Source organism: Macaca mulatta, chromosome 10, assembly GCF_049350105.2.
Source record: "Macaca mulatta isolate MMU2019108-1 chromosome 10, T2T-MMU8v2.0, whole genome shotgun sequence".
Taxonomy (NCBI): domain Eukaryota; kingdom Metazoa; phylum Chordata; class Mammalia; order Primates; family Cercopithecidae; genus Macaca; species Macaca mulatta.
This window is the reverse complement of record NC_133415.1, coordinates 91358650-91370862: the sequence shown is the minus strand read 5'-3', so window position 1 is coordinate 91370862 and position 12213 is coordinate 91358650. Positions and strand designations below refer to the sequence as shown.

General features: G+C 41.3%; 1 protein-coding gene across 12 annotated transcripts in view; it reads right to left on the bottom strand.

The window, feature by feature from the left end:
• RALGAPB (Ral GTPase activating protein non-catalytic subunit beta) overlaps positions 1-12213 on the bottom strand; it is a 110003-nt gene that overhangs the window by 79092 nt on the left and 18698 nt on the right. For 10 of the 12 annotated variants that reach the window (XM_015149027.3, XM_077951801.1, XM_015149029.3 and 7 more), the window contains exons 2-4: positions 10329-10544; positions 6016-6218; positions 1340-1503 (exon numbers count right to left, since the gene is read on the bottom strand). In XM_015149027.3, the coding sequence (XP_015004513.1) occupies positions 1340-1503; positions 6016-6218; positions 10329-10514 (553 nt within the window). In that variant the 5' untranslated portion in view covers positions 10515-10544. The remainder of the gene's footprint in view (positions 1-1339; positions 1504-6015; positions 6219-10328; positions 10545-12213) is intronic. The other 2 variants (XM_077951804.1, XM_077951805.1) reach the window with 1 other exon arrangement.

The following is a 12213-nucleotide window of genomic DNA, read 5'->3' as shown; positions in this document are numbered from 1 at the left end:
CTATCATCGCATCCCTTCCCACACTGGAATTCCATGCTTCCTTTTAGCTATTTCCCTGAACACTGCATCTGTGTGAGAACACAAGCACAGTCACGTGTGTTAGTAAACAGAGTATACCGATGAATAAGCAACAAGAGAACTTGGAACTAGATGATCAACTTAGAGTTTATATACATTGTGCTATATACAAAGCAGGGATTCTGAAATACACTGTAAAGTCATAAAACTGGAGGCATTTTAATGGCTAGCTAATGAATGGCAAACTGGCACACTTCCAAATAGAACAGTTAGAAGACTTTGGAAGTTTCATTTGCTGAGTAAAATATCTTCTGTCACTATCAAGTTTTCAGACTCTACTTTGATAACTACTTTGTAATACATTATCTATAGGCTCTAATTTAATTGGTTAGTTGTTTCTTTTTTTTCTTTTTCTTTTTTTTTTTTTAGACGGTGTCTTACTCGTCGCCCAGGCTGGAGTGCAGTGACACGATCTTGGCTCACTACAACCTCCGCTTCCCAGGTTCAAGCAATTCTCCTGCCTCCGCCTCCTGAATAACTGGGATTACAGGCGCCCACCACCACACCTGGCTAATTTTTGTACTTTTAGAAGGGATGGGGTTTCACCATGTTGGCCAGGCTGGTCTCGAACTCATGACCTCAGGTGATCCGCCTGCCTCGGCCTCTCAAAGTTCTGGGATTACAGGTGTGAGTCACCACGCCTGGCCAGTTGTTTCTTATATAGGCTCTATCCTAACTTTTTTTTTTTTTTTTTTGAGACAGAGTTTTGCTCTGGTTGCCCAGGCTGGAGTACAACAGCATGATCTTGGCTCACTGCAACCTCTGCCTCCTGGGTTCAAGTGATTCTCCTGTCTCAGCCTCCCAAGTAGCTGGGATTACAGGCGTCCACCACCACGCCCGGCTACTTTTGGTATTTTTAGTAGAGATGAGGTTTCACTATGTTGGCCAGGCTGGTCTCAAACTCCTGACCTCAGGTGATCCACCCACCTTGGCCTCCCAAAGTGCTGGAATTATAGGCGTGAGCCACTGCGCCCGGCCTATCCTATTAAATGAGCTACTGTTCCCACCATTATCAAACATGCATAATTCACTGAGTCCCTCCCTGTATTAGCAAAATTATTACTGAAGGTAAAATAACTTCATTAGCGCTAAAGTTATATTGTGCCTGAGGGTTTCCATTCTAAGAACTGTTCATTTTCGTTTGTAAACCGTTATGCCAAAATTTAAATCCCCAATGAGTCTACCACTCACTGAGTTTAAAGATGAACTGTATTTGGAGCTCAGAAATAAATCAGAAAAATAAATAAATAAATAAACAAACCTTGAACAGTTGGTGGGGCCAGAAGTATGTCATTAATCTGCAGAAGAAACAACAGTAAGACTTCCCAGGTTTCTCGGGCCATGAGAGATGACTCACGGGCCAGTTTCTGAATGGCTCTCAGGACCTGTAAGCATAGTCGAATCTGACTGGAACCCTGTTCCTGTCTGAAGAAGAGAGACAGATATCACTGGCAAGCCTGAAGAAGAGACAGCAACAGCTTCAGGACAGGTGACTTATGGATGTGGCAAGCAGTGGTCCAGTGAAGCTCCCTAATATTATCAGCAGAGAGGGCTAGGCATACCATCTTCAGTTTAAAGCTACTTCTTACTCATCGTCAAGTTCAGCACTTTGGGTTCTAAACCTACCACTCCTATGAGAACTGGAAAGCTTCTGGGAGGAAGGCGGGAATACTAGAATATAAACTTCACTTCTGGATTTTCTATGTCTAACACATGCCTAACATATAATAGCAGGCACTCAATAGGTTTTTGTTGAATTAACAAGTAAATACCCACAGCCACCCTTGCTGCTTACATTTAAGCAGAACGACCTTGGTATTCTTGTTTAATTTTTAAAAACACATATTTGCAAGAATTCTACATGTGATTTTACAGTGCTCATAGTCCCTCTGAAGCTAAGGTATATTAGAGAAGGGCCTAAGGGCCAGAAGGAATAGCCTAATAGGTCCCCAAAATTGATGAGGTATGTAGGCATTGCTTCAGAAATAAATACCTGCTACTGCTGCTCTAATTTTAGAAAAAGACACATAGCCAGAGATAGAAGCTCCAAGGTTCCCAGGATACCCTGGAACAACAGTTTTAAAACTCACTGCAGGACTGTTTTTTCCAAGGGAAATCTCATAAAGAAGAATTATCTATATAACAGATCAAAGTATTTTGGCTAGGACTGAGGATGAAGATAGAGGTCCAGGCCCGAGCCCTTACCCTCACTTTCCAAAGTAGAACAGTGAGAATTTTGAGAATAGCAGGAAATCCACTGTATTAGCAAGTGGTAAGCTGGCCTCCAGATCTCTTATGGGAAACCCAAAAAAAGTATCTAATATAACTGAAATAAGTCTTGAGGCCAAGTTTCTACATATTGTCATTTGTCACAAAGAACTGATAGAAACATATGTGAATCAGATTGGGGAGTTTCCTCAAGAAATTCCAGAAAATGAAGTGAGTTTCCTTAGAACTGTCAACCCAACCTTAGAATAGAGATTCTCAGATTCTGGGCCATGATGCGGAAAACCGGTCACTTACCCTGGAGTTGAAAGCAAATGACACCACTAAGTTTTCCCTAAAGAAGTCAGACCTAAAGCAAAATGATGAGAAAATTGCCTAGGAAGAGCCAAGCACCCTCAGGAGTGGGGAGATGTTCCACATTCAGCTAAAGGTGGATCTAGTCCAGGTAAAGCCCTAAGGTTCAAGCTTGTGTCTACTGCTCTGGCTTACTTGAAGAAGAATAAAAAACTAGGGCCAGGCGTGGTGGCTCAAGCCTGTAATCCCAGCACTTTGGGAGGCCGAGACGGGCAGATCACGAGGTCAGGAGATCGAGACTATCCTGGCTAACATGGTGAAACCCCATCTCTACTAAAAAATACAAAAAACTAGCCGGGCGAGGTGGCGGGCGCCTGTAGTCCCAGCTACTGGGGAGGCTGAGGCAGGAGAATGGCGTAAACCCGGGAGGTGGAGCTTGCAGTGAGCTGAGATCTGGCCACTGCACTCCAGCCTGGGTGACAGAGCGAGACTCCATCTCAAAAAAAAAAAAAAAAAAACTATATCATAGCCCCAAACCTAATCAAGTAATGTAAGAGGAAGTCCAGAATAAGAAATAAAAATGCCACTAATGGCCCTGGAACTGACACTCTTCCAAGAGTGCATGCCTCCTACATGGTAATTTAGGCCTACCTACCATTTCCTGTCCAATGACAGGAAAGGAAATACCTGTTCCTCAGGTACTGAGGCTCCTCCTCACTCAGAAGGCCTAAATTCAGATGCAGGGTCCAAAGTTCTAAAGCTAACAAGGTAACCTTTACATAAAAACAAACAGAAGAGCTAAACACCAGAGATCTCCTTTTCAAAAATATCAAGTTACTTTTTAAAAAGTAACTTGTGATCTTCAGAAAAACTGCTTTAGAACAGTCAGTGGTGGTGAATGATGGCCAATGGGTCAAATCTGGCCTGCTATCTTTTATTGTAAATAGAGTTTACAAATCTGGCCTACTATCTATATTGTAAGTGAAGCTGTATTGGAACACAGTAATGATCATTCATTCACATACTGCCTATGGCTGCTTTCATGCCATACCAGCAGAACTGAGTAATTACAACACTATATGACCCACAAAACCTAAAATGCTATCTGGCTCTTTGTTAACCCTGCTTTAGAACAATAATATGTTTTTTTAAAGTACAGTATAGTATATGTGAGCAATTAAAACCTTAATCACCTTTAAAAGGTGATTTACTCTTCGCTCAATCATAAAAAAAAAAAAATCAAACTGATGGGCAAAAGAGAACGGTTACATTCATTCTGACATAATCTCTAGCAAAATGGTACAGGCAGTTCCCTCTATTTTGAGTGTCAGTTTTTATAAAAACAACTAATTAAGTAAACTTAGATGACAGTTTTGTGAACTATCAGAATCAAATAAACAACTAAAACTTCAAATAATGGGAGATGAGATCGTAACACCAATACTTAGCATTGAAAATATTCAGCTAAGTTTCCTAAAACATTAGCCAGGAAGAGAACTCTAATTCTCAGTTGAGTAGCCTCTCAGAATTTACTAACACTTATGCATGCACACTTTTGAGAAAACAAGGTAATTACCAAATAGCAAAACCATTTATAAGGTAGTCATGTATCTCAAAAGAGAAAAAGCAAAGGCACAAGCCTAATTAACTCAAATGCCATTAATTTTTTTTCATCAATACAAATTAGCTGAGCACTGAGAGGTAGCAGGCTTACAAAGAGGAAAGAGACACAGTGACAATACTACTCATGAGACTATCGCAGGCATGAAGAAAAAGCCCAGTAGTCTCCTAAAAAGATAACAAGAAAGTATTAAAACTATTATATCATTTTAGAAGAACCTGCTTATAAACAATATTCTAAGTACTCCCAACTGTTTCCTGTTTTTTTTGTTGTTGTTGTTGTTTGTTTGTTTTGTTTGAGACAGAGTCTCGCTCTGTTACCCAGGCTGGAGTGCAGTGGTGCGATCTTGGCTCACTGCAACCTCCGCCTCCCAGATTCAAGCGGTTCTCCTGCCTCAGCCTCCCATGTAGCTGGGATTATAGGCACATGCCACCACGCCCGGCTACGTTTTGTATTTTTAGTAGAGACGGGGTTTTGCCATGTTGGCTAGGCTGGTCTCGAACTCCTGACCTCAGGTGATCCACCTGCCTCAGCCTCCAAACGTGCTGGGATTACAGGCATGAGCCACTGTGCCCAGCCTATTTCCTGTTTTTAATTCCATTTGAAATCAATAAATACAAGCAACACGCATTTAATTCACACCTAAGGTAAGTATTAAGTACTAAAATACCAGTACTGCACCAGATACTGTGGAAGCCTAAAATAGAGACAACACAGTTCCTGCCTTCAAGTTGGTTAGATGGGGAAAGGAGACACACATTTTAAAAGATAAGCAACAAAACAGCAAGAGATACAAGAGTGATACAGAAAGTATCACATAGGTTCAGAGAAGGTGTGAGCGCTGTGGGCCTGAGTGGTTAGGTAGGACTTCTCCTCACAAGGCGGAACTAAAGAACCGACAAGAATGAGATGTGGTGATGGAGAGAAGGAGGAGGAAGAAGACAAAAAGACATCATGATGGGAAAGATCTTTAAGAGGTCTTAGAGGAATGTCTGACTTATGAGTCTGACTAAACAGCAGCATTCATGCAGAATTAAGAACAGCTAGTTTGGTTAGGGGCCAGACTACACCAGGCATTTCATGCATGGTATGCTGTTTACACCTGAGCCAACAGACCAGAGTTCCGGAGAGTTCTCTTTTTTAATTCAGATTTTCCAAAGTAATCTTCCTTCTATATTTAGAAAGTTAAAAACTTACAGAGCTGGTTTTCAAAGTCCCTCACTGTATGACAGAGCAAAAGCTCTAACCAGAACTTTACCAAAGGGAGATTGCCCTACTGCTCCTTGAAGGTATCCTACATTATGATATTAAGGCCTTTGCCTAAGAAGATGGAAAAAAAGTTAGAAACAAACTATCAAGAGTAATCTTTTGGCTTACTATAAAGTTGCCCATAATTGTTTCAAGTGTCTTCATTCTCTCATAGGAAAGATGCCTCTTAAGGTAGATACATCTCCCTTAGTTGTGTTTAGCCTAAATGGAAACAAGAATTGTGACAGGCAAAAGTATATATTTTTTTGAGTAGAAGGGAAAGATGTTACAGTATTTTAATATCTAAGAGGTATGAGATTTTAGAAGCAAAGCCAAAAACTTGTAAAGAGCACATACCTGTTAAAAACGCCTAGTAAACATTACATAAGCCCATCTTTCCTAACATTCACATTAATACAATCTTTAATTGAACACACGAAGTCACTGTTCAGAGGACTAACAATGAAATCAGCTCCTATACTACAGTAACATTTATGAATATTTTACTATGCCCCTGATAATGGGCCAGATAGACAGGTACAGCTTACCTTGGTACAAAAAGATTCTGTAGGTGTTTTAGTATACTTTGAACATATTGATTAGGCTCTTTAATAACTGGCAATGGAATAGAATCTTTCGGCAACACTAAAGCCATAATCCAGTCTGTATATACATCAACGCAATATTTTACAGTCTCTCCATCCAATGGAAGGGTCAGTCCATAGCAAATTACTTCCATGGTCCATTTTACCTAGACAAAAGAAAATATCCATACAGAATTATTATACATGCCTATCTCAGTAGACTGATTTAAAATGTCAATCTCTTTTATTGCCAAAAGCCTCTAAATTGATATTCATCTCAATGTAAGTATCAGATTTATTTTAGATAATGCATTTTTCACATATCAAACATACAATTTCCCAAGCAAAAGATTTAAGAAGAAAATAAATTACTTATTTTTGACTATCAATCCTAGGCTGGTTTTTGCCCTTTAGATATTATTATTATTTGCTCTGTGAATTAAAAAGTAAATACAGGTCACTTCAATTTTCCAGAGATTAGAGACACAAAAATAGAACATTTTAGAGTTTTTTCTCCACTTAATTTATGTGTAGCATTTAGAAAATCATATAAAGTCAGTCACATTCCATCTCCAGATTATGCAAATGAACAAACAAGAAGAAAGATGAACTGTTTGACTCTTATTTTACAACTGTTTCCTCTGCCCAAAAAAAAAAAAATACTTAAAATGAAGAACAAACACAGCTGAGAAAGGACTAAAGCTGGGTAAGATCTTAGCAAGGCATTTAGCCGCACTGAATGAGTCCCTGCCTCCTGACCTAGCTGAAACACATCCTAAGGACTGAGAGAACTTGCCTAAGAGACTGCTGAACCACTAGGCTGCCTGCAGTCGTAACTGTAGAGATTAAATAATCTGGCCCAAGTCACTGGTTTATAAAAGGTAGAGCTGAAAACTTGAATCCTGGTCTTCCAACTAGAAGGTACCACTGGGCAACTTTTTCCAAAATGACTTTGGCACATTAGTCTACTATTATTCTGTCATGTGGTATCTGGACCAGTTATAAATCCAGCCATTCTACCATCATCTGAGCTATATGTCACCATCTATGAGAAACCCCAATTTGCAAAAAAAAAAAAAAAGGAGGAAACTGTATTCCAGACATTGCAAACTGGAAAGTTTAAATGAATTCCAGACAAAACTTTGAGACAAATTACTAAGCAATCAGTGAACACTTACAAAAGAGAAGCATGATTACCAAGACCCAGCCTGCTCAAAAAAATCAAGTCATGCCAAATGAGCTTCATTCCTTTATTAACAGGGTTACTATTTAGAGGGCTGACAATGGTGTAGTCCTTGCAGTTTACAAAGCACTTTCATAAATATCATCTAGCCATCACAATAACCCTGTGTAGACAGGGTAAACTATCCTTACTTTATACATAAGAAAACAGAAGCTTAGCAAGATTATGCAATTTGGCACAAGTCACTGGTTTATAAAAGGTGGAGCTGAAAACTTGAACCCTGGTCTTCCAACTAGAAATTTGAAGCTATTCTCACCATGCCATTAACAGAGTTCTCCAGCAAATGGGTATCTGGGTGTTAGCAAGAAATCTGGGCAGACCCAGGATCTCCTTGTGGACAAGATGGAGACATATGGCCCAGAGGATGGTAGAATGGCTAGATTTACAACTGGTCAAGATACCACATTACAGAGTAACAACAGATTAATGTGCCAAGATCATTTTGGTAAAAGGTGCTCAGTGGCATGCCAAAGGCTCTGCCAAGATTTTAACTTAGGGGGAAAAAAAAGAAAAACAGTGCATGCTGATCATCTGTAGATATCACAAAGCTAAAAAGGATGGCCAACTTGCTGGACAGAAATTCAGGATTCAAAAAGACTTCAACGGCTTAAAACCAAAGTTAAATCTAACAAGATAAATATATATATTACATTTTTTAAGCTCAAAAGCAACTACAAAGGTTAAGGGTAGGAAATATATGGTTTAACTGCAATAAGTGTTAAAGAAGCCTATAACAGCACAGTGAAGCTGTGACAAATTTGGAGCAGGGTGTAGCAAGATTTAGCCACATAATAGAAGAGATTCTAAAAGACATTGCAGGTCCCTGATTATCAGATGAAAAACCAAGAAGATATCTTTGGTGGCATCTTCACACAATCGTTTAATTTTATAATTCTAGGCCGGACATAGTGGCTCACACCTGTAATCCCAGCACTTTGGGAGGCCGAGGCGGGTGGATCACCTGAGGTCAGGAGTTCAACACCAGCCTGGCCAACATGTCAAAACCCTGTCCCTACCAAAAATACAAAAATTGGCCAGGTGCAGTGGCTCACACCTGTAATCTCAGCACTTTGGGAGGCCAAGGTGGGCGGATCACCTGAGGTTGGGAGTTCAAGACCAGTCTGGTCAACACAGAGAAACCCCCATCTCTACTAAAAAAAAAAATACAAAATTAGCCGGGCATGGTGGCGCATGCCTGCAATCCCAACTACTCGGGTGGCTGAGGCAGGAGAACTGCTTGAACCTGGGAGGCAGAGGTTGCGGTAAGCCAAGATCACGCCTTTGCACTCCAGCCTGGGCAACAAGAGTGAGACTCTGTCTCAAAAAATAAATAAATAGGCCGGGCTCGGTGGCTCACGCCTGTAATCCCAGCACTTTGGGAGGCTGAGGTGGGCAGATAACAAGGTCAGGAGATCAAAACCATCCTGGTAACACGGTGAAACCCTGTCTCTACTAAAAATACAAAAAATTGCCAGGCATGGTAGCAGGGCGCCTGTAGTCTCAGCTACTTGGGAGACTGAGGCAGGAGAATGGTGTGAACCCGGGAGGTGGAGCTTGCAGTGAGCCGAGGTCATGCCACTGCACTCCCGCCTGGGTGACAGAGCAAGACTCTGTGTCAAAAAAACAAAACAAAAAAAGGTGTAATTCTAGAGGACACAGGAATTCTCATCTCTTTTCAAGGGTGAGAAAGGAGAAAAATAAGGGCTACACCAGAGCACCTCCATCTACTCATGTACCATCTCATCCCAGGAGAAGGCAACAAGTGATCACAAACACACCAGGAGGAGAAGCACTAGGGTCTGTGCTAGTCCTCAGGGATAAATCTAGGGTCCTTTGAAGAGAGAAAAATGTTCCTCAGACTGAAGACCTTCACTCTTCAGAGACCCATGGCTGAGGGAGGATAACTGCCCCTAGAGCTACAAGTTTTAGTCTTATATCTAAGTCTAATCTCTCCTTCACAGGAAACCAAAAACCAAACAGAAAAAAAGGGTCTGAGACATAGGGTACAGGTTTTGCTAAACGTGAAGCCTGAAGGTTACATGAGCTTCTTCAAGACAAGGGACAAAGTTTTAATCCTGCGTCTTAGCCAGAATTTATACTAGCAAGCTCCTCTACCACTCCATTCTCAGGGCCCCTTCACGACTTCCCAATAGCAACTTTTTAACTTCAGCCTACGCCGCTGAACCCAAGAACAAAGGGCCAGCTTCAGGGCAAGCCATTCCAAGAGCCCCTATCTTTAGAAACAGTAAACACCCAGCCTGGGCAACATAGTAAGAACATCCCTATAAAAAAATTTTTTTTAATTAGCCTGGCGTGGTGGCATGTGTCTGTAATTCCAGCTACTTGGGACTCACTGGGATGGAAAAATCATTTGAGCCCAGAGAGACCGAGGCTGCAGCAAGCTGTGGTCATGCCACTGCACACTAGCCTGAGTAACAAAGCAAGACTCTGTGTCAAAAAAAAAAAACACCAAACACAACCCCAATTCCAACCACCTAGGCTTAGGCCAGAAGGGCTTGGCTTCTCTGCAGCACTCTTAAACCTGGAAGTCAGAAAGGGGTAGGTAGGTATGGGGACAAGGGAGAGCTTAAGCACAGCATACGCATAGCCTGAAAACTCGACATGAGTCTTCAGTCAGGGGCCATCTAGAGGTAGGCATGAGGTCTTCCAACCACACTCTAAATGGAAATCAGAAGACTAAGCCTAGAGCTTTGGGGAAAGGGTTTGACATTCAAGTCTCTGTCTTGGCCTTTAGCTTAAGTGGAGAATTCACCATAACTAGTAAAAAGTCCCAACAGCAAAACAGTACAACTCATTCCTTACAACCTCCACAAACTCCGAGTCCCAGCCCTCAACTCAAACAAGATCAAAATTGAGAAGTCATACTACGTTGGGCAGAAATCCATTAAAAAGCTGACGTTATTCTACTACAGCTCTTTTCAAAGAAAAAAGAACAAAAAAGTTAACATTAAACAAATTCTTCAAGAACAAATGTACATTTTCATATAAGAGAATGAAATTTAGAAACACTTACTTCTTTGTCAGTTTTTAACAAACTCTCACTACCAGCCACTGAAGGGGTACCTAACACCTGCCCAAGAGGACGGACTACAGCATTTGCCACCTCTCGTCCAACACTCTCTGGATAGCTGTGCAGCACACTGGTATGGCCTTGATCATTCTGAATCACCAAATGCAGTGACCTCCACTCAGAGTACATCGTGCCACTAAAGTACAATCCAAATGGCACCTGAAAAGACAAAACAGAAATGCATGTCAAATTATACTACTGGAAATTAACAGAAATAAATAGAACAGATGTATAGACTTTCGGCATGATAAAGAATGCTGCAAACATCTTGCCTCTGAAGACAGAAAAAATATATCTAAATGTTTTGAGAATATCCCAGAACCTCAGGGTAAGATTAGGTAGGAAGGCAGAACCTGCAGCTCTCTGAGCACCTCCCCAAAAGAGCCCTCGGAAGCCCTGGGGCAGAGCTGGAGAAGATGGCCATTGGGCAGGGGAATAACATGATCAGATATGGGACATTCACAGCATGAGGGAACCCTCCACATGGTTCCAGGACAGAAAAACATGGGAGAATGGAATGTCCTAAGTAGGAAGGGGAGACAACGGAGAACTTACTAAGACCCAGGTTTTCAGTCAACAGTTTCAGAGTACCTACTATCTGCTGAATATATATCCCTACAATTTCTCAGCACTGTCCTCAAATTACACTTAAAAATTCTTTGAGACTGTTTCATTCTCTGAAACAGTGGTGCTGAAACTACCAGTACTGGAACACTGGGAAGTCACAGTGTTCTTTAGGAAACATATTAAGAGCTGCCACTTATTAAGCATTTAATACATACTACTCATATAATCACTAAAACAACCCTATGAATATTCAGTAACACTATCCCTATTTCACAGATGAAAAACTGGAGCATAGAGAGGTTTGCTTCTTACCTGAAGCTTTAAAGTTATAACATGGTAGAGCTGGGTTTTTTTGTTTTTGTTTTTTTTGAGAAGGAGTCTTGCTCTGTTGCCCAGGCACACTGGAATGCAGTGGCGGCCATCTCAGCTCATTGCAACCTCCGCCTTCCAGGTTCAAGCAATTCTCCTGCCTCAGCCTCCCAAGTAGCTGGGATTACAGGTGCATGCCACCACGCCCGGCTAATTTTTGTATTTTTAGTAGAGAAGGGGTTTCACCATGTTGGCCAGGCTGGTCTCGAACTCCTGGCCTAAGGTGATCCACTGGCCTTGGCCTCCCAAAGTGCTGGGAATACAGGCGTGGGCCACCGCACCCAGCCAGAGCTAGGTTTTGAACTCACATCTGTTGGGCTCCAGGGCATATGCTCTTAGCCATGATATGTGCTGTCTCTCCCTATTCTAAACACTCTCCAACGCAGGTACTTCTGCCTATTCTGTACACGCTCCATAAAACGATATCTAAGTCTACTGCACATAGGAGGGACATCAGCTGCAGAAAACTTATCTGTATGAATGCAATGTAAATATTACAACCATAAATCCCATACTCATAAAGAGGATAAATGATGGTTAGCCCTCTCCAATTCATTTCTGTTAACTTCCACTTTCTACTTGTTCTGAAATCTGCCCAGCAAGCAGTTTAAGCAAACTCAAGGTTATAATTAATCTTTAAAAAGTTCTATCCCTAAAAGTTACCTTTTCCTCAAACTGGGAAGAGATTAGCATTGTTTAATTTTATCCTGAGAAACCTTATCCCAGCTCACCAAACATCAAGAGCTTATGACATTTTTCTAAGACTAACTCTATTTAAGTATAAAGAAAAACTTTTAAAGAATTTTTTAAAAAAGAAGAGCATATCGCAGGGCACGCTGGCTCATGCCCGTAATCCAAGCACTTTGGGAGGCCAAGGCAGGCAGATCACAAG